The 26,923-nt window shown below is 38.8% G+C and overlaps 1 protein-coding gene and 1 pseudogene across 1 annotated transcript in view; both read left to right on the top strand.

The window, feature by feature from the left end:
• The window catches only part of LAMA2 (laminin subunit alpha 2), a 621,471-nt gene that overhangs the window by 463,199 nt on the left and 131,349 nt on the right, over positions 1–26,923 (top strand). Inside the window, exons 33-34 of the mRNA XM_045865518.3 lie at positions 9,129–9,271; positions 13,115–13,213. Of these exons, the coding sequence (XP_045721474.2) occupies positions 9,129–9,271; positions 13,115–13,213 (242 nt within the window). The remainder of the gene's footprint in view (positions 1–9,128; positions 9,272–13,114; positions 13,214–26,923) is intronic.
• On the top strand, positions 14,515–26,113 carry LOC123837128 (UV excision repair protein RAD23 homolog B-like; annotated as a pseudogene).

Here is a 26,923-nt window from a genome sequence, read left to right on the forward strand (position 1 = left end):
TGAGAGACTTATAGCTGCCATGGACAATTGCCAGTGAGCAACCTAGGATTTTATAGGAGCCAAAATGGTGGATTTCTTGTAGGACATGGTCTTTTATACATGGAATTTCCATTACTGTCATGAGGAATGTACACAAATAATCTATGCCCTTAATAGGTAATATTTAGATAGCAGAGTCTCTCCTAGTGAGCCAAATTCAATCCACCAAGGTTATCAGCCTCACTCATCAGAGTCAGTGCCTGGGCATGCCCAACCAAAACATCTGTCTTCAGATTCTAGGCATTCTCCAAAGCCCATTTTACCACACATGGTTCATCAGAATAGTAATTTTTTAAAGGTTCACCTATATCGAGAGCTTCATTTGCCAGACACTATATTAAGCACTTTATATGCTTTTAAATGATTACAACATCCCTATACATTATTATCTCCACTGTGTGATAAGAAAACTGAATTAGGTGATTTAAGTTGCTTTTCCAAAGCTCACAGTGACTTTTCCATAGAGCTATGCTTTGAACTTAGGTTTGCCTTGCAAATCTTACTTTCTTTTATGCTGACTGCCAATACAAGACACTGAAAGCAGACATGGTTTTCCTAGTATATTCAACATTAATTAATTCAGCTCTTTGTTCATTTACCTCTTGGGTTTAAAGCCCATGTTACCTCAATAAAGAATAAAGATAAAATGGGTTAAAAAATGAAAAACTTTAAATATATATGTTAAGAGATACATACTTTTTTTTCCTACTAACTGTTGAGACTCTCTCCTCTAAGATTTAAAACATTATGGGGGCGCCTGGGTGGCTCAGTTGGTTAAGCGACTGCCTTCGGCTCAGGTCATGATCCTGGAGTCCCGGGATCGAGTCCCGCATCGGGCTCCCTGCTCAGTGGAGAGTCTGCTTCTCCCTCTGACCCTCCTCCCTCTCATGCTCTCTGTCTCTCATTCTCTCTCTCGCAAATAAATAAAATCTTAAAAAAAACTTTTAAATAAATAAATAAAGCATTATGATAGTTATATGGGAGTTAGGATAGATTTTTATTCATCAAGGATTGTCAAGTAGAGTCCTACCTTCTATACAATTGAAAAACACATTAGCTGGGTGCTCAGATTTCTTTCTAGATCTTTTTACTTTTTTCTAATAGGAATAATTTGGGACAACTCTACAGTGTGTTCTTCCCTTATAAATGTTGGTGAGTCCTGAAGAGATATTTTGTTGGACTTCCCAAAACAGGATGGACTTATCCTTAGTATGTTGGTTAATACAAATCCAACCTCCTCTTCCAACCCTCATTCACAATTTACATTATCATTTTATAAAATGAGAACAACCACCTGCCTTTCTGAAATTTGAGAATGAGCAAGAAAGACATTATTTATTTAATAGTAAAGTTCTGTACAGTGAATCACAAAACTCAGATTTTTCATGTCCTATTTTCTACAGATCAGTAGTTAGCACAAAACAACTCATGTAATGTTTAAAATAGATTATGAGTGGCATAGTAAAATATATTACTCTTATAGAGAACAGAAATTAAAATTAGGAGCTGTTGGCAAGATGTTATTCCATAAAGAGTGCCTGAAATAGCATTTTATAAGTATCAAATTGATGCTTCCTATTTTTATTCACTGCCTATGAGATATTAAGAATATAAGAGCTTTATTGCTTATAGTCACAATTTATCTATAATATAACATTTAAGATGAGGTTTTGCTTGCCAGTGTTGCAAAAGCAGTTATGAAGCGTGTTTTTTACCTGCAACCTAGCTAAATGTGATAGCACACCTTAATTCTGTAAAATACATACTTTTCAGCCACTTGGTGAAAGCTAAGATCTGAAGTTTTGTCCTACCTTGACACTGATCTGCAGAGATGGTCAAGATTATTGTTTTTAATATCCAGTTGCTAGCAAGGATCTTATCATAATAATGTAGAGGCCCTTATATATTGTTGTTAGAACAGTGTTATACTCTTATAAATCAACGATGATTGTTAATGGCAATTATTGCTCCCCTATAAATGAAAGCAGGAACAAAATAGTGCAATGGGGCTGATCACTATTAAGAAAATGAGACTTTCCATAATAAAAGATGATGATAAAGCATCAGTTGACCTCCAGATGCTTTTTAATGAGCTATGGCTTTGCTTGCGGGACATGTGATCACCCTCCATCCTTACCCCTTAAATGCCATCCTCTTTCTGCTCCCACTTAATCCCCAAATGCTATTTCCTATCCAAAGACCAGTATGTCTACTGTAGTTTTTTACAACTCCAAGCTTTGGCATATTATTCAAATTCGGATGTCATAGAATCTATAGAAGCAACTTCTGTTCACCCTGTTTGCACTTGACTTGTATCTGTTTTGTTAGTAAAAGATGCTTTGAGTTTTTTGTCAACCTTCTTAGCATAGGTCCAGGATTACGAGATTGCAACTCTCACTCTGATTCTAGGTAATTTTCCTGATCATTGGGTTTGTATATCACATTGGGAAAGCCATTCTCTTAATGGAGGAAGGAGTTGTGCTATTGAACTGTCATGTACAGGAGGCTGATCACTACTTCCTGTATTTTCTGTCAGGCTTAATTTTAAGAGTAAACTCCATTTGATTACAGTTTTCACTGTGCTAGATTGAAGGAGTTCATTGACCTCGAAGAACAATAGAATCATAAGATCTTCAAGTCAGAGGAATTCTTATAAGTAAGATAGTGCAATTGTCTTTTCTGTGGTGTCCCTGAAGCAGACTATCTCCTGATGCCAGGAAGCATGCTGTCATGATGTGTCTCTAGAAGGTTCGAATCCTGGCTGGTCACATACAAGTTGTGTGACACCATGTAGTCAACTCTTTTAAACCTCATTTCATCATCTGTAAAATGGAAACAAAATACTGTATACATATATGCGAAGTACTTAAGCATAATACATGCTCAGTAAATTCTAGGCATTATTAGCATCATGGTTATTATTTGACCACTTTTTTGCAAAAACATGTTTTGTGCAACTCATCAGTTTCTGATGAAATATTTAGGTTAGGCTGACTTCTGGTTTTCTATAATTCTCTCTAATTCTAGGCTCTTCAACTCACTGAAAACCTCTTTTATGACCACCTTATATTTTCTCCTCTCTTTAAGTTTTCACATGGCAATATTTATAGGCTCATATATACAATTATTTTGACTATTTTACTCATCTTATAAATGAGGATATTAATAGCACTTTATAGAATTGCTGTGAACATTAGATGAGATAATGAAGGCAAGAAAGAACGTATTGCCTGCTATGTAATGAACATATAGATAAAAGTTACTATCCCATTATTATTATAGTGCTTACAAAAAAGTTTCCTTTTTTTGTTTTTTGTTGTTGTTTAATATTTTATTTATTTATATATTTGAGAGAGATTGAGGGAGAGAGCTAGAGAGAGCATGAGAGCAGGGTGAGGGGCAGAGGGAGAAGAAGACTCCCTGCTGAGCAGGGAGCCTGATCCAGGACTCGATCCCAGGATCCTGGGATCATGACCTGAGCTGAAGGCAGACACCTAACCAACTGAGCCACCCAGGTGCCCTCCTTTTTTTTGGAACAGTTATGCCATACTTAAGCCATATTGAACTTGTGTTATATATATATATACTTATGTACAGAATTTTGTTTAACATATATAAAATAAAATTTATATATAAATATTTTAAAATTAAGTTAAAATTAAGATATAAAAATTTATATTATATAACATAATTATATGAATTTATTAGTTTATTAATTATAAATTTGTTATTTATATTCTATATTTTATATAATTATACTTATATATTATATGATATCTTAAATATATAATTACATATAATATATGAAACAAGTTGGTGCATGAACAAATTCATCAGCCTCATCTAAAGCCTACAGAATACCTTTCCCTTTATTCAGAGAAATAATAGGCAAAAAAAGACTTCTTAATCAGTTTAAAACCAAATTTTTATTTTAGATGATATTATTTCTACATAATAATAAGCCCTAAATATGTGCCAATCTAAAATTTTCTTCTTGAAAGGGAACGAGAAAGGAGAGAAATATAAAATCCATATCCTAGGAAATATCAGTGGCCTTAATATAAAAGAGTTAAATTAAAACATGAATATAGGTACACAAATTTAGTCTTTTGTTAGAAATGTATATTTACTCATTCATCCCTATTCTATTAGGGCAGACAATTTATGTATTTTACCTAAAATTGGTTAATGGGTTTGGCCTTTTCAAAAATACTCATTGCACTCATTTCAGCTTCAGCTTCTTTGGTGTGGACATAGTGTGTGAATTTTTTGTGACAGTAAGCCAGTAGTTATTATGCATGGGGGACTCTGGTAGAAATGCAGTATTTTGTACTAATTGCTAACAGAAAGATCTGTAATATCAGTTGCATGATTTGTCCCTTACATGTGCCCAGCTATAACGATCTGAATTTAGTACTGCATTTGTTAATATTAGACACAAATTTATCCTGACACTTTTATAGGCAAAGCCTCAGAAACATTTAGTCATGTAAAATATAATCATAGTCTTGAAATATTTGCTTTTGTTCCCATGCAGTTTAGCCAGGATCTCACTTTATAACCTTATCTCTTGCTGAATAGAATGGTTGGAAGAGGTTCTTTGGGGGTCCTGATTATAAGATAGGTGTTAATTTACACTGAGCAGTTACCGCACATTCATCAAAGAACAACTGTTTACATAATGTGAATATTCCATGTCTCTGTACACTCTTCAAATCTTCCCTCTTATAGTGAATTAAATGTGGTTTTAATTTGCATCCATGTTTGTTGCCAGACACTTCAGACTTTTTGAGGGCAAATAAAAGTAGCTTGCGGTATATGTAAAATATTTTGTGTCAGAATAAAATAGCAAACCATTATGTAAAAGGCATATTTCCTCGTGGGTGTATCTTCTAACTGCATGAACTAAACTTATATAGAAGCTTTAGGAAAATCCCCATGGCTGTCATATCCATAAGTCTTTCTGACCCATTTGGACAGATGTTAGTATATTACTTGGAGCATACTGTAAAACTTACCTTTCACTTAATGGAAATGTGCTTCTACTTTGTTCCTCAAAAAGCAAATACAGAGACCATAAGACATGGGACAATAATAGATCTTTGGAACAGAAACATAAAATGGGATGTCTGAGTCCTTGAAAGAGCAATTAAATACATTTTTATTTCAACAACTGAAGATGAGGAACCAAAACAGATGGGCAGGGGATAGAATAAGCGAGAGAAAAATCAGTATTCATCATGCCTCTTGGCATTCTAGTTCACCAATTTACTCTGTAGTGTATTACAGTAAATCAGACCTAGTTCTGCATTCCAGTGCTTGATTTATTCTTATATGAAATAAAATCTGAGAAAACTTTTCCCTGGAAATTTCTGGAGCCACCAGTGAGGAACCTCTAGCCACACTATTATCAGTGAGCTGACTCAATTTCTTCTTGGAAATAGGTAGGTTATAAATTATGAATACATTAGAGAAAGGGCTAGCAAAAGATTCCTGAAGAACACACTGCCCTAAAAAGCATGGTGAGACATCCTATTATGAAGTATCTCTCAAGATCTTGAAAGTAAAAAAAACATATTTTTTGTTTACATCCTGGGAACATCTGCCCAAAATCCATCTGCACTAGAAGTTGAATGGAACTTTATAATAATGATAAAGTTGGCCTCAGTTGAAAAGGAACCTTTGTATCCTTCCTAACTTTTAATAAAATTAAGAATTTTTGCTAATACTTGTTCTTAGCCTGTGAATTGCAACTTGTAAGTCCCTGATCTGAATTTGAACTCTAAATCACACTTGCAAAACTTGGGAAAGTTTATCAGTTATGTATTGCTGCCACTCCAAAATTCAATAGCTTAAAACAACAACTGGATATATCCTCAGGTTTCTGTAGGTTGACAGATTGGGCTGGCTCCAATGGATAGTTCTTTTGTTGTCATGCCTGAGGAGGCTCAGATAGCCCCATTCACATGATGGAGCCTCAGCTGGAGTGGTCGGGCCTGCCTTTCTCTTGCTCACAGCTGCCTCTCTTCCTCAAGAAGACTCATTTGGGATTATCCATAAGGCAGCAGGGTTCCAAGAATGTGAAAGCAGAAAATGCTGAACGCCTTGAAGCTGAGGCTGAAGAGTCACACAATATTCCTCTGACACACTCTTTGGGTCAGAGTGTGTCATAAATCCAACCCAGATTTAAGGGGGAGGAATAAGGCTCTACCTCTTAATGGGAGAACAGGAAGGAAGTGGTGACCATTTTTAATCCATCCCAGAACTGAGCATTGCCCTTATCTGGTCAGTAACCCATCTGTGTTGTTTCTTTCTTGATAACATTTCTTATCTTTTTGCTTCTCATCCCTTCCTCCATTCCAATAACTCTTTCCTAAGTCAAAACTGAATTACCTCAAAACAAACAAACAAAAACCTGAATTACTTTATGTGGGTATCATAACAGCCATTTCCCAACATTACTCAGTCTCTGCCTCTCCAATCACAAGACAATTTTTCCTTACCATTGTTTTTATTCTGTTCTCCTGTTCCTCACATATCTGTGTTGTTCTCCAGTTCCTATCTCATTATCATGTTCTCCCATTTAGACACTTCCTGTTTGACCATTCTTCTCTCTCTCCCTTCCTCCCTCCCTCCCTTTCCCTCTCTCCCTCTCTCTGTTCTCTCCCTCTAACACTCTGCTCTTTTCCAAAATATTTTTGCTCTTCTTTCACAAAGATAGTCATAAGCACATGTTTTTTTACTATGTTTACTGTGTATAAGACACTATCCTAAACACTGTGACCAAAGGTCTTTAAGTATGGTATGGAAGAAGTAATATATAAACAGAGTAATAAGGGAGCTCATACACACATGAGTGTTAAGATAACGAGACCAAGGGAATGCAATAGTGATTGCTGGAGACAGTCATTTCTGAGTCATCATGGCCTTCCCCTCTGAGGAAGTACCACTTAAGCCTTTGACCTGAATATCCAGGAGCTGCATAGGGGAAGATGGAGGGAGAAGTATCCGAGGCAGAGGAGACAACAAGCAAAATGACGACTTTCATCTTTAGGATTGAGCATCCCTAAAGCTTATCATCTGCAATGGTGTCTCTAAACCCTAGCTGTATGATCGGATCCTCTATAATCTAAAAATTCTGACGCCTAGGCCTTGCCACAGACCCAAGAAATCAGATGCTCTGAAGGTGGGGGTGGGAAGTACCTGGACATCTGTATTTTATAAATCCCCATAGGATTTTAATGTACAGCCAAGTGGCTGTCTTCTGTGATTTAAGAAAATTGTTCAGATGATTCTGAGACCCACTAGCGTTTGACACCCAGACTGTGTTCTGATGTTTAGACAGAGTCAATTCGGCAGCTAATTATGTTGCCGGTTGTGTTTTCTGTAAATGTTTCATGTAGACATGTGTGTTAAAGCTTCTCAAGCACTCCCATTGAACTGGGAGCAGGAAGACACAGCACTCTGTTGTTTACACTGAGTTTCCATGTAGAGCAAATTCCCTTTCATTCCGGTTAGCAGAAGAGGAAGAGAATACAGCTCCAGTTCCACACTTGGGCTCCTGCCTCCAAAGCCTCTTTGTTCACTCAGCTGGCAAAGCTCCTGCAGGGGACACTCTACAGTTGCAGGTATCATCCGTACGCAGCTGATTTACTGAAAGCCCTGCTGGGGCAGTTGAAGCCCTGTGAAGGGATCTTGTAACTCACCTTTAACTGCTGTCCTATCAAAAAAATCACCCTCTGTACTACTTCTCTTTGTTTACAAGCTTTAGTTAGTGGCTTTTTCTCCATTAGGCAGCTCAGGGGAGTGCTATTTTAGAGGACTGATTGAATTCTTGCCAATTTGGGGCATGGTCCAAAGCTACTCCAAATCTTGGTATTTGCCATGTTATGCATTTACTCTTCTTATTGTGCATAGTTTTGATACCTCCTTCTGCTGAATATATGCTAGAAATTATAACTGTCTACATAAATGCATATCATAAACACGGTAATACATGCTCCTTGGCATGGAGAAGCTACACCTCGTTGCTCCATTGCAAAGGGTTAAAAAAAAAAAAAAGGAACTAAAAACTTCAAACTGAATATGTATATATTTAAAATCCTACAAGAGAATTCATGTATTTTCAGTTTAGAAATTCTACTGTTTATGAAATTAATCTAATAATGAAAAAACCATCCATTTTTTTTTCTCTCTACTAACTCTACCACCAGCCCCCTTCCACCACGCCAAGCATGAGCACTCCCTCTTTCTAATTACCGAAAAGATTATACATAGAATATTAGCACTTCTGGCTACTTACGGAATAACACTTTCCTGGCCCTTAGCAATTATTTATCCACAAGGCTGGATGAGGTTAATTAGCAAAGCAGGAATTTGTGGGAGAGCATGTAATGACGGGCGATAATGGGCTGAAAGGCTAAAGAGGAAAAGTTGGCAAATAAGTCGGTAAGTGAGTAAATAAATACATACATACCATGAGCCAAAGAAACACAAATTATAAAAAGAAAAGTTCTTTCTTTTGACTTCTCTTTTTTAAAAATTATTCTTTTCCGTAGTTGTCAAGCGGAAAAGTTGCACAAATTTGGGATATGCAGCCTACATGGTATGTGAAACACGGGGAGACCCCATTGCTGTAGACACTCTCCAGTCCACTGCAGTAGAGCACGTTATTTGCATACAGTTTTAGACATGGGAGCATGTCTTATGCTCTAGTTACAGATGTCCTCTAGATTGCTTATGTGGGAACTGCTGGAACGTTCATAATGTTATATCCCATGTCTTACCTCTCGTACTTCTGTAATATGCTCGTTCCCCTCAAAATCCATTTGCTCCTCCTCTTTGGTTCTCACCTTACGTCCCTGTCCCTATTTCAGCTTCTGGCCAACAGGCATGTCTGCTCTCCTGTTGTTCTTTTCCTCTTTTTTACAACCATCATCCATTTGAAAGTGTTAATTATCTAAGATGTGTAGCATCATCTCTCGCGGAATTATACGTGGGCCATAAAATATTTCATAGCTGAAATCTTTGAACATCTGCCTGGGATGTTTAACAGAAGTAAATATTCTATGTCATTTCCCCTTTCACAGTTTGTGGAGATGAATGCACGGGCCTTCTTCTCAGTGACTTGGCTCACCTGGAGCAGATGGCCATGAGTATCAACCTCACTGGCCCACTACCTGCCCCATATAAAATGCTGTATGGTCTCGAAAATATGACTCAAGAACTAAAGGTAGGTTGGAGCAGTCATGGCAAGAGCCAGGGAAAAGATGACAGAAGCTTCCCAAGGGGTAGTGGCCAGAATTAGTAAATCTTCCCTTCACTCCAAATCAAGGCAAGCAACCAGGAGGAAAATTCAGAGATTTTCTAAACCAGTGTTTTTCAAATTTGAGTATTAACTATAACAGATTGCTGTTAAGGGAAAGTGGCTTATGTACTCTCAGTGCTTGGCCTAAATCAGCTTTATTATGTTATTTAAATATGTACAAACATAAAATCAGGTATAGTTCCTATACTTACAGCTCGATAAAATCAAAACACATTAATCCTTACAAAAGCCTAAAAAAACCCAATAAAATTAAAATTAAAAACATTAATATAAAATAACAGATGATTTTTGCTGAGAGCAAATTCCTGCTTGCAACAAGAATATGACCCTGACTACTTCCACACAGGTTCTTTCATCAGTATGTATATTACATATAATTCCTACCATTCTACAGTATGAACTACAGAGCCCCTTGCAAGGGGTCCTAAAATGACGTTTGTCATTACTTGACAAGGTCACATGATTTACGTGTTCAATCTGCCATACGATCAGACATGCATGCAGAGGTAGGTGCTGAGATCAGATGGCCATAGTCATCTCTCAGGTGCCCGGCCTGAGTTCCAGAAATGCTTACATTAACATTTAAGTTTCCCATCAAAATGAAAACACAAGATTAAAACTTTGTACTAGAGAGCTAGCAGACCTTTGAAAACACTTCAACGAGAACTAATTTGAAAAACACTATTCTAAAACATTGTTAAAACTTTCGGTAGTGGGTGGGAGAGGAGGAAATGTTAAGGAAATTGGGACTTCATCTGATAACAAAAGATGGAAAGTGACTCCCAATTTGCTATCCGTCAATGATCAGGTATTTTTTGAGAAATTCTGGAATGTTTCGGTATTGCACTTGGTTCCCTGGGAGTTTCATGACTCATACACTGTGGTCACTACCCTCAGGAAGCTTACAGTCTATGTGGTTAAAGCAATAATTTAACAATCAGGATACTCATCATGTGTTTTATAAATTTTTGACTTACAATATTGTACAAAGATTGGAGAAACAGGTAATATTCGGAGAAACAAGGGAATGCATTATTATTTTTTTTTAATATTTTATTTATTTATTTGAGAGAGAGAGACAGAGAGAGAGCATGAGAGGGGGGAGGGTCCGGAGGGTCAGAGGGAGAAGCAGACTCCCCGCGGAGCAGGGAGCCCGATGCGGGACTCGATCCAGGGACTCCAGGATCATGACCTGAGCTGAAGGCAGTCGCTTAACCAACTGAGCCACCCAGGCGCCCAAGGGAATGCATTATTAATGAGAGTGTAATTTGTGCTGGAACTTGAAGAATAGACACAATTTAATAGGCAGAGAAATGTTGGCAAGGACTGGAGGAAAAATCTAAGATTTACTCACTAGACACTGGCAGATACTCTTCTAGGGAGTATATTCTGTAATCTGGACCATGGCCTTCAAGGCAAGTATTATTATTCCTATTTTCCAGAAGAGGAAGCCAATAATGATGACAGCAAAAATAACTAACACTTAGTGATGGGTATCTCTGTGCAAAGCAATTAAGTGACTAAAGTCTTACATGAATTATCATACATAAATCTTCTAGAAACTCCAAGAGGTAGGAAAGAAGTACTGTTTTTTTCAGGTAGGGAAACTAAAACACAGAAAAGTTAATGTGAGACACAAGATCACATGGCTACTAAGTGCAGAGCCAGGATTTGAGTAGAGGCCCTATGACTTTAGGGCTGGGGAGAATGAAACTACCTTTGTCAAGCTCAGAGAGAGAAAGTAACTTGCCTGGAAAGGCCCAGCCTAGACTGCCATCGATAAAGCCTCGCTGGCCCTGGGCTCATACTCCTTCCTCGAGTCAAAGAAGAGAGTGTGTGAGCAGAGATGGAGCTGTGAATTCACAGGGCCTCTCTGTCCTACACGAGAAGGCAGGCATGCTCGTAAAAGATAAGGCTAGAAACTTGAGTGGGGCAGGGTGTTATGAAGGACAACCTTGAAAGCTAGACAGAGGAATCCGAGTTTACCTTGTAGGCCTCATATTCAGAAATGGGAGTTTTAATGAGGAAGATGCTGACTAGTAATTTTCCTTAGTCCCCCGCCACCCCCCATCCACGGTTTCAGTTACCCACAGTCAACCTTGGTTCACAAGCAGATGATCCCCCTTCTGACTTGTCATCAGAAGGTCAATAGTAGCCTCATGCTACGCCACAGTGCCTCATTATGTAAGCATTTCATCATCTTACATCATCACAAGAAGGGTGAATACATTCCAGTAATGTTTTTTGAGAGAGGGACAAAGTACATTCACATAATTTTTATTACAGCATATCTTTATAATTGTTCTATTTTATTGTTGTTAATCTCTTACTGGGCCCAATTTATGAATTAAATTTTATCCTAGGCTCATATGCAGAGGGAAAAACAGTATATCGGGGTTCAATACTACCAGCAGTTTCAGGCGTGTACTGGGGGTCCTGGGACGTAGCCCCCATGGATGAGGGGGGACTACTCTGCATGGGAGGAATACAAAGAAAGGAAATTGAACTAGAAAAGCAAATACTTCAGTAGGACATAAACCATTTTGAAAATACTGCATAAGCACTGGATGAAGTAGCAAAAGGCCCTAATGGAAGAGCTTTTAATCTGTGGCCACTACCTGAACCAAGAGATACAGTTCTCTACCTCCTGAGGGCTGGCTGAGCATTGGTCAACACCACCTTGATTTTCCTTCAATTCCAGTCTTTCTTGATTCGGGGATTGTGTCCTTCTTCTACAATTTATTTAATACCTGGATCCTTGGGATCCTATCTTGATATTTTAAAATGGTAAGCAAATTATTTTACCTCCTTGTTTGTTTCCTTTCCCTGTGTCCAGCCAGAGACCACTGAGAACAGAGTTGTGTTTCTGAGCTCATTGCAACAAGGGACACTGCCCACTATGGGGCATGTGGGTGTGTCTCCATAAGAAGGTCATAGAAATGACTCCAAGTATTGGGTTTGTGCTGGGTGTTCTGGGGCAGCTGTAAGGAAGCAGGGGGTTTGGGCTGGGTTGGGTGCCATTAGGAAATGGAGGTAATGGATTATTCCAATGAATCTTATGGAGAAGGAGGGAAGAACACAGGGAGGCTAAAGCTGTAATGACCAAAGGGGCAGTGGTCACTCAGATTCGACAGCAAATGGATTTTTGATACCTTTGAAACCATGGCTTTGTCTGTGCTTAGACAAGATTATGGAGTGGTCTTGTTTTCTTTCATTCATCGCTGTCACAGAGTGACCCTGTCTAATGTTACTGTTCTGTGACATTGACTGAGTTCAACAGAAGAAAACGTCCTCTCTGTGAGTGCCTGGCCAGGCCCCTCCTCTCTTTCTTTCCTGTAAACTCTCCGTTGGTTGAAATGGGAGCCTTGAACAATCAGAGTTCATCTTGACTCTACCCCTTACTGGCCATGTGATCTTGGGCAAGTTTTAACTTTCTTCGAGCCAGAGTTTCTTCAGACACAAAACAAAAAAACATTTACCTCATAGAATTGTTGTAAGAATTAAGTGGGAAAAAAAAGCCTGGCACATAGTAATTTTTCAATAAATGACTGCAATTTGCATGGCTTGCCAGGATATTTTGCATAGCATTTCATATATATGTGCCCAGTTGAAATGGTTTATCTTTCCTTTGAAGGCGAGATGGTGAAATACTTTGTATAAAAAGGAAAACTGTTGTGTTAAATGTGCAACCCCATAATCACTGCAAAACCTTTTACTGAAATGTATGTGGAATGAAATCTTTTTCAGCACCTGCTCTCCCCTCAGCGGGCCCCAGAGAGGCTCATTCAATTGGCAGAGGGCAACCTGAACACGCTCGTGTCGGAAATGAATGAGCTTCTGACCAGGGTAAGCTGGGAGGGTCATGAATCTTCTTATAGCAGATAGATCATGTATTTTAAGGAAAATTACATCAAATTTCTTTTTTTTTTTAAAGATTTTATTTATTTATTTGAGAGAGAGAGAATGAGAAACAGAGAGCATGAGAGGGAGGAGGGTCAAAGGGAGAAGCAGACCCCCTGCCCAGCAGGGAGCCCGATGCGGGACTCGATCCCGGGACTCCAGGACCATGACCCGAGCCGAAGGCAGTCGCTTAACCAACTGAGCCACCCAGGCGCCCCACATCAAATTTCTGAAGTGCAAATATTGTTGTTTCTAATTCCCAATTAGGTGCATGAAGTAGATGTATTTTGACTTGCTACTTCTGCCTCAAATAAAATCCTGAAACTCAGTAGCATCAAAGGAAGTTGTGATGCTAGGGTAATGTCAAGGACAAGGGCTAAAAATATCAGAGTGACAGTATATTTTGAAAATTCTATCCAGTCACACGTAAAAGGTTTTATCAATTTTGAATTCCAACAGCACTGTCTTTGACTATGTAAGGAAAAAGAAAAACAAATGAAAATACTTACAGACGCTTTGATCTCATCACGGGATATTTGCATTTGTATAGAAATACAGTCTAAATCAGTATTCCCACACAAAAGAGGAAATCTTTATTGTGAAAATCCAAAGCATTTAAGACACTTTGAAAAGTTAGAATGTAAAGTCCATGTTACATTTATCAGACTTTTTAAGGAATTGGGTGTTTTAAACTTTCAAAACTGCAAGGTCAAGTTTCTTTTTACTGTTAGAAAACAACACAAAGTCCGCCATCTTGTGGCCAGAAAAATGCATGAGCAGAGAACTGGCTTGTCATTTAGGGATCCCGTTAGATTTTCTAAGAGCTTTAAATGACAACAAATATTGGAGTTAGAATGTTCTTACATATTATCTAGTTCATTTTTGTTTGTTTGTTTAAGAAGCGATACCTCAGGGCGTGACAATGAAAAGAATTACCACTGGCCATACAATTCACTAAACTCAGGGACCTAAGTAGAACCCAGTCTCCAGATTCCCATTGGTCCAGTAATCTTTCCACCTCACATGCATGCTGCTGGTTTAGGAAAATTTCCACAAGGAAATCAAATTGGCTTCTGAGCACATAACACTAAACAATGGCCCTGAGATTACAAATAGCATATGAAACGCTTTTTCAGAATCTAGTACCAGCTAGATACAGAACAGAGTTGCTTGCCAGTTCTTGTTAGGTATTAATTAGATTAATAAATACATTTATCTCATATTAATTTAATAGCTAATAACTTTGTATTTGCTATGTAATTACAACTAAATAAGAAATTTTAAACTGGTCATAGCAAACAAAGTAAACTCAATTCAACAAGCATGTATGAATGTTCACCCAAGCTAAGTGTTTGCAGATGAAAGATATAAATGAAGCCCAGTCTTTGTCTTCAAGGAACTTCGGTCGTGTGTGTGTGTGTGTGTGTGTGTGTATGTGTATACGATATGTATTTAGATGTGTGGAGGGTAATGTGGGACAGCTACATGCAAATATATAATAAAACATGAAATAAAATAAAGAAACAAGAAATGTACCTGAGAAACATAAGTGGAATGATTTAATCTCTTTAAGGGTAATTAGGGAAAATTCCATGGAACAGGAGGCATTTCATTTATTCATTCATTTTATTAATACTTATTGGGCAGCTACCGTGTTCTAGGTACTCTGTCAGAATGACAGACAGTGGGAATAGAGGGATAAGCAAAACTGACACAAGCCTTCTCTCATTGATCTGATTAGAGCCTAATGATCTGAGCCTAGAAACACAAGAAATATTTTTTTACTAGGAAAGTCAGACCTTTATTATGTCTTGGAAGTCCAATGCGCTATCCATTGCGCGACGGAGCCACCTAGACCTTTATTATGTCTTAGCCTACATCTTTTCATCTCTTCAGCAGACTCTCCCATACTGAATAAATTTTTCAAAATAGAATGCATATATTAGAGAAGTTTAAGGTTAAAAGCAAAGTTGATTGGAAAGTATGGACAGTTCCCATATACCCCCTAACCCTATACATACATAGCTTCCCCATTATTAACACCCCCACCCCCAGGGTGGTATATTTGTCGCAATAAATGAAGCTACATTGACAATCATTATCATTCAAAGTTCATAGTGTACTGTGTGGTTCACTCATGGTGTTGTACATTCTTTAGATTTTGAGAAATGTTTAATGACATGTCTCCACCATTATAGTATCATACGGAGTAGTTTCACTGCCCTAAAAACTCTCTGTGCTCCACCTCCCTCCCTCCTCTCAAACCTCTGGCAAAGTGATCTTTTTACTGTCTCTATAGTTTTACCTTTTTCAGAGCACCATATAGTTGGAATCATACACTATGTAGCCTTTTCACATGGACTTCTTGTACTTAGTAATATCCATTTAAGTTTCCTCTGTGTCTTTTCATGGCTTGATTGCTCATTTCTTTTTTAATGATGAATAATATTTTCCATTGTCTGTTTGCACCACAGTTTATTTATCCATTCATCTACTAAAGGACATCCTGGTTGCTTCCAAGTTTTGGCAGCATGAATAAAGCTACTATAAACATTTGAGTACATAAGTTTTCAATTCATTTTTGTAAATACCAAGGAGCTCAATTGGTGGATCCTATAGTAAAAGTATGTTTAGTTTTCTAAGAAATCACCAAACTGTCTTCCAAAGTGGTGGTACCATTTTGCATCTCACCAGCAACGAATAAGGTTCCAATTGCTCCACATCCTCACTAACATTTGGTGTTGTCAGTGTTTTGAATTTTGGCCATTCCAATAGGTGTATAGTTTAGCTCCTTGTTTTAATTTACAATTTCCTAATGATATATGATACTGAGCATCTTCTTATATGCTCATTTGCCATCTGCATGTGTATCATCTTTGGTGAGATGTCTCTTTAGGTCTTGCTATGGACTGAGGGTTTATGTCCCCTCCAAAATTCCTATGTTGAAATTCTAACTGGCAGGGTGATGATAATAGGAGGTGAGGCTTTTGAGAGGTGATTAGGTCATGAATGTGGAGTGCTAATGAATGGAATTAGTGCCCTATAAAAGGAACCCCCTATAGGGTGCCTGGGTGGCTCAGATGGTTAAGCGTCTGCCTTCGACTAAGGTCGTGATCCCAGGGTCCTGGGGTCGAGTCCCGCATTGGGCTCTCTGCTCAGCGGGGAGCCTGCCTCTCTCTCTCTCTTCCTCTTACTCTCTGTCTCTTATGAGTGAATAAATAAAATCTTTAAAAAATAAAAATAAAAAATAAATAAAATAAAAGGAACCCCTATAGAAGAGAGATTCTTTTCCCCTTCCTTGCCTTATGAGGACACAGTGAAAAATGGTACTAGGAAGTAAGTCCTCACCAGACACCAAATCCGCTGGGGACTTGATCTTGCACTTCCCAGTCTCCAGAATTATGAGAAATAAACTTTGTTGTTATAAGCCACCTAATGTATAATATTTGATTATGGCAGCCCAGATGGACTAAGACAAATCTTTTCTCATTTCTTTTTTATTTGCGTTGTTTGTTTTCTTATTATTGAGCTTTAAGAGGTCTTTGTATATTTTGGGTCCTAGCCCTTTATCAGATATGTCTTTTGTAAATATTTTTCCCCAGTCTGTGGCTTGCTTTCTCATTCTCTTGACAGTGTCTTTCACAGTGCAGAAGTTTTTAATTTTAATGAAGTCCAGCTTATCAATTATTTCTTTCATGGATTTGACTTTGGTATTGTATCTAAACATTGTCACCATATTCAAGGTCGTCTAGATTTTCTCCTATGTTATCTTCTAGGTGTTTTATAGTTTTGTATTTTACATTCAGGTCTATGATCCAATTTCAGTTAATTTCAATATTATTTTTAAATAAACTTGTTATTTTAGAATAGTTTTAGATTTACAGAAAAGTTATAAAGGTAATACAGAGATTTTCTCTATACTCCATACCCAGTTTCCCCTACTGTTAATTTCTTGGTGTGGTATGTCTGCCACAACTAATGAACTAGTATTGATCCATTATTATTAACTAAAAATTGTACTTTATTCAGATTTCTTCAGTTTTCACTTAACATCTTTATATTATTCCAGAATCCCCTCCAGGATACTGCATTACATTTAGTCATCGTGTCTTCTTAGGCTATGAACTGAGATTTAGACTTTCCTTGTTTTTGATGATTTTGATAATTTTGACAAGCTCATGTATTTTGTAGGATGTCCCTCAGTTGGGGCTTAACTCATGTTTTTGTGATAAGCATGGAGTTATGGGTTTTTGTGGGAAAGGCTAAAGAAGTAAAGTATCATTTTTATCATTTTATCATTTTTATTACATCAAATTAAGAACCCATGCAATCCATATGTCTTCTTATCTTGATTACCTGGCTAAGGTAGTGTTTGCCAGATTTGTCCACTGTAAAGTTATTCTTTTTCTAAGACCATTTTTATCTGTGCAATCTTCAGATTTTATAACACAAAAAGCCTAGAAATAAGACTACTGAAAGCAAAGATCTCTTCAGTGAAGTGAGGATGAGGAGGAAATGAAAATCCTCATTTATTAATTAACCTGTCTCTATCACATTTATAATTAGAGACATAACTATCATGGAGACCATAAATACTCAAGTCAACATGATCAATTCTTCCCCTGTTGTCATGCTGCATGATAATCAAAAGGTGAATTGATACATATGGAATCATCACTAGAAGGCTAGATGACTGAAATATCCAATAGTATCAGCCTAAGACCACCAGTACCTTTATCTCGTGGCCATGAATGATTCAGCATTGGGACCACAGTCTGAGAAGTGTGGTAGCCATGACTTTCATGGTTACATTAGAGGAGACAGTGCCTTAAACTAGGAGCCCACACGGGAATTACTTGGGGCCAGGTTTCACTCCCAAAGGTTGTGATGTAATTGGTCTGAGAGGGGCAGTAAGTGCACTGGGATTTTCAAGAGCTCTTGGGATGATTCTGATGTCAGCCAAGGTTGAAAACTAGTGTGAGCTTATAATCACCTGATAATTCCAGCTCCCTTCTTTCACTGGTACAGCCAGTCTTTTTTTTTTTTTTTAAGATTTTATTCATTTATTTGAGAGAGAATGAGATAGAGCATGAGAGGGGGGAGGGTCAGTGGGAGAAGCAGACTCCCTGCCGAGCAGGGAGCCCGATGCGGGACTCGATCCCGGGACTCCAGGATCATGACCTGAGCTGAAGACAGTCGCTTAACCAACTGAGCCACCCAGGCGCCCCACAGCCAGTCTTTTTATGCTCCTTTTTTTCTGCTTTGTTGGCTGACCAGTCGATTTATGACTAACGCATTCTTTAGATTTGTTAAAGCATTTGGTGAGTCTCATCCTACATAGCTGGTGTAGGTGCTTGCCTTTTCTCCTACAAGTGCTTATATATTCTATGCTCATTTTTTCATGGCGCAATCTAGTTCTCTAATAACCTGTGGTAAAGAGAATCATATTCCTCCCCAAACTAACACTTAACATGCATTTTATATAATTTATAGTGCAAATATTACACAGGCAAAGTATTACATAATCACACGTCTCTTTCAGTGTATTTTGATTTATTGCCATTTGATTTCCCTCTTGAAATATAAGTTTCTTGAAACATAGGAATCATATTTAGCATATTTGAACTGTCCTACAATGTGTGTGAATACCGAGATGCTTTTTGAGGCCAACTCCATATATCTCCATAGCTACTGTTCTTAGCTCCCTCTCCTGTTTTACAGCCACAGTTTTTGAAGGCTTTGGAGACAGGTCTGCATTCTCTTCTCACTCCACTGCAATTTAGATTTACTCTCCCGGCTTGCTACTAAAGCTATTTCTAAAAGATAACCAATGACATGTTGGTCACTAAATCCAATGAAAACTAATTTACTTGAACCTCCTGTAGCAATTGCCATTTCTGACCCTTCCTTCCTTCTTCACATATTCTCCTCTAGTTTTCTCTTAATTCTCTGTCCTTTTATTCTCAGGCTCTTACTCTGTCCATCCCTTTAAAGTTGGTTTTCTTGGGGTACAGTCATCACTTGTAAATTCTTTCTTTGGGCTTTAATTGCTGAAGATTCAAAAATTTGTATTTTCAAAACAGACTTTATTCTCCGGCTTCAGTCCTAGAAACCTAGCTGCCGATAGGACATCTCAAATTAAACTCATCATCTTCCTCTTAAAACACATACTTTTTCCTATTTAGAGCATCTCAGTGATTTGTCCTCCAATATGTAGCCAGTCCCCCCTCCAAAAAAATGAATGAGTTACCCTTTACCTTCATTTTCAACCCAATCCAATTCAGTTTCCATGTATGACCTCTCTTTCCAAGCCATCTCCAACTCCAACCAATTATTAATCATGTAACGGAGTAAACTCTCCAAATCACAGACCTGATCATTTCGCTCTGCTCCAAATTCTACAACAGCTCTCCATTTGGTGTAGTATGACATATGATGCTCTCCCATTGTGATCTGATTCTTGCTTAATTGCCCAGCCTCATCTCTCCCCAAATTCGCAGCCTGGTTATCGGGACCCTGATACATTTAACATATAAGCCAGAAAGCTAGAAATTTTCCTCAGTCCTTTTTCTTCTTCCCTGTACTCCCACTTATTCAACCCATTATCAAATGCAGGGGGTTGCTCTTCTTGTATAGATCTCCTCTCTGCTATCCAACTCTCGTTCCATCTCCATAACCTTTAGTTTGGAATTACCACGTGGGTTTTCTAGCTACTCCCTCTGCTTTTACTCTTGTTTTCCTTCCACTTTGTTCTCTACAGTGTAGCCAGAATGCACTTTTGCTATTCCAAATCTGAAGATGTCACCCGGGTGCTTAAACTCATCCTCCAATTCTCATGGCTCTTAGGTGAGCGCTTCCAGTCCTCTTGTTGGCCGCATCTCCTGCCACCTGTGCTTCTCACCATCTGCGCTCCAGCCATACAGCCCTTCAGTTACCTCATCCCACCGCTGAGCCTTTCCATAGGTTTCTTTTAGCCTTTGAAGTAAATCACCTTCTCCTGTATCTTGTTAACTTCTATTCATTCCAGTTCACCTTTCAAACCTCAGCTCATGGAACTCTGTCTTAGGGAGACATTTTAGGTGTGATGAGACTCCTCCAAAACTATCTTATACCGCTGTGCTTTTTCTTCAGTTTGTAATTATAAATTTATTTTCATGATCACTCAACAAATACATCTCTACTCTACCAGACTATAGGCTCCAAAAGGGCAAGAGGTATGTCCTTTAATTTTTTTTTTTCTCACCACAGTATCACCAATCTCACGCACACAGTAGTTCAGTAATTTGTTTAATTAATTAACTGTGAATAATTTAAAAATAGCATTTAAACAACTAGATGACAGAAAAACTCAAAATAAGCATTGATTTTTAATGTCTCTAAAATACACTAAAATCAGGCATATACTGATAATTATATTCAGTTGGATGTTTTACTTCCTTTGATAAGCATTTTCTAAATGTTTATCTGTAAGGTGAGAATGCTGTGTAATAGACTGAACTATATAAAATATCAAAATTGAGCTTTATTTTCATTTACTGCCTATTTAAAATCAAATTTAAGTAAAAATTATTTCTAAAATGATGAAACTAGCTTTTAAATGATTTAAGTGCCAAAAATATTGTATGTTTATCTTATTTATAGTGTTAAGAGATTTAAGTTTCCTACAATGTTTTTTTTATTCCTATTACATTTTAAAAGAGAGAGAGAGAATGTAAAGCACATCATACTTGTTTGGTTTGGGACTCTGAAAACTGACACCTGAAATATTTAGGGAGAAATTGTATAGAACTCACTTGTTACCATTCTAGAGAGCCACTTGGCTTCTCTCTATCACTTTCCTTGTGTGTTGTCTAATAGCTTGCCTGAGGAGTCCTTCACTGACACTTAGATATACAAAACTGGTAGTTTTCGAAGATGACCCTTGAGAATATCATATAAATGATTAGAGCTGAAATTTAATTTCAGCAGGAGGGCATATAAGTCTGCAAATGCAAAAGTGGATGGTATCTAAGCAATGTTTTCTATTCACTAGTTAGATTTGCCCCATTAGATTCTAGTTTTAACATAAAGAAGGCAGAAAATGAAAGACACTAGTAATATCCAACCAAGAAAATTATGTGCAGGTTTCAAGAGGCACAGTGAGAACTGCTTGAGCTAAAGCAAGAAAGTAACAGCTACATTGTTCAGAAGTAAATTAATGCATGCCTAATGGTAATGCATGCTGCCTAATATAAATACTCTAAAAAAAATAAAGGAAAAAGAAAAAAAGAAAAATAGAAGGAAAAAATACCTAGTTTAGTGAACTTGAATGTAAAAAAAGGTAATCAAAAGTAAGAGAGAAACACAAGGTACTGCTTAAGGCATCATTTAGAAGGGAATGCTGGAAAGATTGTAGAACTGAGGTAAGAGGATGTAAAAATAAGAAAATCAAAGCTAGAGAATCAAAGGAAGATTGTACAGCATAGTAGGATAAATGAGAAGACATTTGTCAAATACTCAAAGGACAAGATAATAGTGAATGAGAGGGAATATGACTAAGGGATGGAATGGTAATTTAATAAAATGCAAGAAGAACTAAACTGAATCAGACAGATAGCTCCTATCATGTAGTATTTAGCATTCATCTGTAACATTATCAATAGCCTGTCCTGGGTAAAACTGATTGTCGTGAATTTCACCATGATACCGCTATCTATCACCACTCCCTATGGGTGATAGTGCATTTGTCATAGGCTTCCTTTATGGAGTCTCTCATGGGTGGTTTTGACAAGGGTGACTCTTCACCTTAATTACTGTGTAATAAGACATGACTTTTAAAAATGTGTCTATATGATGTTCTGCTATGGATTTTTAAATATGTTAATTTACTAAAACCTAAAGGTGATACACTTCAAGTACTACCTAAGCTCAAGCAGCATCCCTCCTTTCACCCAGAATGCTCAACTTTTTCATGTATTTTCCTATTCTTCCCGGATATTAGCATAATATAAGTTAGTGCTTGATACGGACAAAATATAAAGCTGTGAGAAAATGTGTGTTTTGCCCCCAGTTCCCTGTGTGTATGAGTTCAGATGAGTCACTTAACCTCTCCATACCTTCATTTTCATCAGTGTAAAAATAGGGATTATGCCCTCTGTGTAGCTTTAAAAGCAGGAAGTGTAAATGAGACACAGGAGAGTATTACAAGCCCTTCTGAACACACATATCAATCCAGGATATGGTTGAGCCTGATTCTGTAACCATATTTTGGAGCGCTAATACCATGAATCAATGCCTTTTTGCCAGGAACCTCACATTTCCCCCTCTTCTGGAGCATGGCCGAGAGGGGCGGCCCTTCTCATTTCTGTAGGGGAAGGCTACCTTCTTCCTCAGGAAGCACTGTGCTGGCCCTAAACTGTGCTGGCCCTAAAGAGTTCTGCCTCCTCCCAAACCCAATCCTGCCCGCATTACTTGGCGTGTAATTGCAGGTTAGTTTTTAATGACCATGAGGCCAGTGACAAGAGTACAGTGTGGTTGGAATTGAGGGGTCTCCTGCCTGGCTCTCCTCCTAAGCACTCAGCTGCAGCTCTTGAGCACAAGCTTCCCATTAGGCTCTGAAAAATACCCAGGAACTGCCCAGCCATCCACATTCACTGGCAAGCCTAGCACTTGGCAGAAGGCCAGTTTGCATGGTATTGGGAAGGCAGAGAGATTTTTTGTTTGTTTCCTTCAATAGGCGTTGAAAGTTCAAAGGGATTTGTAGTTGGTTTGATGATTATTATACCAGCTAATCACTCAATATCTACTATGCCTGGCACTCTGAGGAATAAAAAAAAAAATAGACATTAAAAAAATAAGACATAGGGGCGCCTGGGTGGCTCAGTCGTTAAGCGTCTGCCTTCGGCTCAGGTCATGATCCCAGGGTCCTGGGATCGAGCCCCGCATCGGGCTCCCTGCTCGGCGGGAAGCCTGCTTCTCCCTCTCCCACTCCCCCACTTGTGTTCCTGCTCTCACTAACTCTCTCTCTTTGTCAAGTAAATAGATAAAATCTTAAAAATAAATAAATAAATAAGACATAGCCTCAGCCCCAAGGACAGAGATTAGATAGAAATGGCAAAACACCTAACAAAGTACCCAACAGAGTCATGAATGGTGGTAATGATAGTTGTTTTTAAAAATCTAAGAAAGGGTCCTGCCCCCATGGCCAGCTGACCCGCTGCCTGGTGGCACCAAGTAGGTTACCCCGCAGACCCTCCAGCAACAGGACTGACATTGACCCCAGGGGGCGATGAAAGCACTGAAAGAGAAGGTTGAATCTGGAAAGGGGGAAAGCTGTCTTTCCTGTAGCAGGTCAAAAATTAATTTATTCCAGCAAAGTCCTCAATGATGATACTGCCCTAAAAGAGTATAAAAGTGATGAAGAAACCTTGTGATGGTTACGGTGGCAAAACCTAAAGCCGTCACAGCACCAGCACAGATCACATCCCGCCAGGGCACCACCATTAGCTCCTCCATGAGGTGGGCTATGGCTCGGGGCCCCACTCCCACACCTGCACCTGCCAGGGCAATGAAAACGAGAAAACCCTGCAGAAAAGCCAGCAGAAATGAATGGTGCATCAGGAGAGTCTTCTTGGCCAAACACTTTTGAAGATGCAACAGGTGCACATGTCACAGGGCAGTCTTGTGAGAACCTGGTAACTGAGGTCATGTCAATGGGCTGTGAAGGCCAGCAAATGACCACAGCCCTAAGAGCTGGTTTCAACTACCCTGACAGAGCAGTGGGGCATCTTTCTCTGGGAACCCCAGAGATAGAGAAAGTCGGGCTGTGGTTGATCCCCTCCCCCAGCAGCTAGGACGGGGGCTCCTCAGTCTTCAGTGGCTGCAGCTGCAACCCTACACGTTCTGGAGAAGCCCCTTGAATTCTTACGGATCAGCCTCAGTTTCAACAGATGAGACAAAGGACTAACAGAATCCTTCCCTGCTTCTGGCATTGCTGTCAGAGGTCAAGAACATTCTCAACTCCTGCAGCAAATTAGCCAACCCCAGGATCACTTGATTCCGGTGTTAAATGAACCAGTTCAAGGAGCAGGTGGTCAAGGAGGAGGGCGTGGAGGCACGGGGGCGAAGCTGCACAAGCCGGAAGGGTGCCTGCGAGCTACACTCAAGGAACGTCTCGGGACCGAGAAGCCATAGAAGGATCACAGGCGCCAGGGTTTCCTGAAGGGCTTGTGATACGAGCATAGTTTGCTTGTGAGAAGAATGAGAACTTGGCTGTCAATTTTCTTCTATAGCAAAACTTTGATGAAGATGGAAAGGGACTTTTTTCCTCATATGTCACAGCAGATCATCACACTGCATTCACTGGATTGTCTCAGATGACTTGGGCTCATAGGCACGATGCTTGGTATCAGGCAGGAGATGGTTGGGGGTGGGGATACAGGGCAGGTAGGCAAACTTGGCAGAAGGCCAGTTTGCATGGTATTGGGAAGGCATAGAGATTTTTTGTTTGTTTCCTTCAATAGGCGTTGGAACTTCAAAGGGATTTGTAGTTGGTTTGATGATTTCTTCTGCCAAGAAATGCCTACATGTCTGCTGCATTTAGCAGATGCCACAGTCTGCACAGTGTGTAAAATACTATACAACCCAAAGATTTTGCAGGTCTCTGTTTCTTCTATAAAACACGAGGTAACTTTTCCTAGGCTTCACTTTTTTTTTTTTTTTTAGTGTATTGAATCCAAAAATTTAGTGTAATGCCCTGCTTCACATTTCTTTGACTTAACATTGATTTCAGAATGTTATGTAGAGTGCATGGGTGGCTCAGCAAGCGTGGGACTCTTGGTCTCAGCTGAGATCATGATCGCATGGGTTGGGAGATCAAGCCCGGCATCTGGCTCTGCGCTCAGCAGGGAGTGTGCTTGAGGTCCTCTCTCCCTGCAGCTCCCCCTGCTCACGTGCATGCGCTCTCTCTCTCTCTCAAATAAATAAATCTAAAAAGAGAATCTTTGCTCCCTGTAATCTACAGTCTCTATTTTGGAGCAATACTGGATAATGGCTTTGTGAAATTGAAAAAACAGTTGGAGCAACTATAAACAGAAATGCCAAATTATTGACTTATTGTCGCTGCTTCATATATGTATAAAATTAATGTGTAAGAAAGCCCATTCTCTCAAGTTAAATACCTGGGGATGGGGAAGGAGGAGAAAAGGGGAATATTCTAAAATGAAAATACTGCGATTTGAAAATTTTTTGATCATTGGGGCACCTGGGTGGCTCAGTCGGTTAAGCATCTGCTTTCAGCTCAGGTCATGATCCCGGGGTCCTGGGATCGAGCCCCGCATCAGGCTCCCTGCTCGGCAGGGAGCCTGCTTCTTCCTCTCCCACTTCCCCTGCTTATGCGCTCTCTCTCATTCTGTCAAATAAATAAATAAAATCTTTAAAATTTTTTTTTAAAAAATTTTTTGATCATTGAATATGACACCCTTCTAACATGATTGGAGGAACTGCAAGAATAGGCAGAGTTATCTTCCTGTTTACGTTTTTTGGTTTGTTTGTTTCTTGGTTTGCTTTGGGGAAAAAATTGGTAGGTGTCTAATTACTGTTTACTTCATTATTGTGTTGCAGTAAAAGTTTTAAAATCACCATTGCATGTTTACTTTGGAAGTACCCCTTTGTGAGAGTGAGCATTTTGGGGCCAATGGAGAAATGCAGCATTCACTCTCCTTCCCCTTCCCTCAGCAGAAATGTGTTTATCAACAAGTCATAAGTTCAAACTGCTGCCTTTCTTTAAAGCCAGAAAATGCTAATTCAGTTCAGAATTAATGCAAAGGTTTCAGAACTGGGTTTCTGATGTTTGTAAATATGTTTCCATATTAGGTGAGAATGTATGACCATTGATGTCATTAGGATGATATTACTTTCAAAAAGAGAAGGAGGACAGAAGTATAATACAGAATCTTTCATTGCATTGGAAAGACTGGTGAAATCTTTTAGAAGAATTGGAAGATGCAACTGGAAAAGTACTTTGGAAAATATACAATCAAGATATCTCATGGCGTATTAAAAGAAAAATTTTAATAGGAAAGAAAGAAGAAAAGAGAAAAAAAATCTAAGAAAGGAAAGCATAAGCCAAAATGGTCAGGGGTGGCTTCACAAAGAAGGTTGAGTGGAACTGACTCTTGAAGGCTGGATTTATTTTGGATAATTGGAGAGGAGTTAAGGAACAATAGTATAAACAAAAGCCCTTTCTGGGAGTGTTCATAGAAAGGTAGGCAATGAGAATGGTAATAAGGTCGGCAAGATTCACTAGGTAATTGCTTAATCATTTATTGGACATTCATTCAATATTTGCTCTCAGTGAGGCATCACACTAGGAGCTGGATATAAAGTGATGAACAAAACAGACCAAGTCCCTGCTCTCTTAGAGCTTACCTTTTAGTCAGGGAGGTAACCAACAAATAGAGGAGCCATAAGTAATTCTAAAATGCATGGTATTATGAAAAAAAAATGTTCTGTGGAAAGTCTGGAAACCTGGCTAGGTGCCCTAGAAATGGCCAGACCTAGAAGGGACACTGAAACTGAAAGATGAAAGATGAAAGATGACAAATGACAAGGATCCATCCATTGAAAGGACTGAGGAAAAGTTTATTCCAGGCAAAGACAGCAGAATCCGAGAAGAGC

This window comes from Mirounga angustirostris, unplaced genomic scaffold (genome assembly GCF_029215605.1).
Source record: "Mirounga angustirostris isolate CCGP_5_RB_7025 unplaced genomic scaffold, mMirAng1.0.hap1 SCAF_8, whole genome shotgun sequence".
In the NCBI taxonomy this organism is placed as follows: domain Eukaryota; kingdom Metazoa; phylum Chordata; class Mammalia; order Carnivora; family Phocidae; genus Mirounga; species Mirounga angustirostris.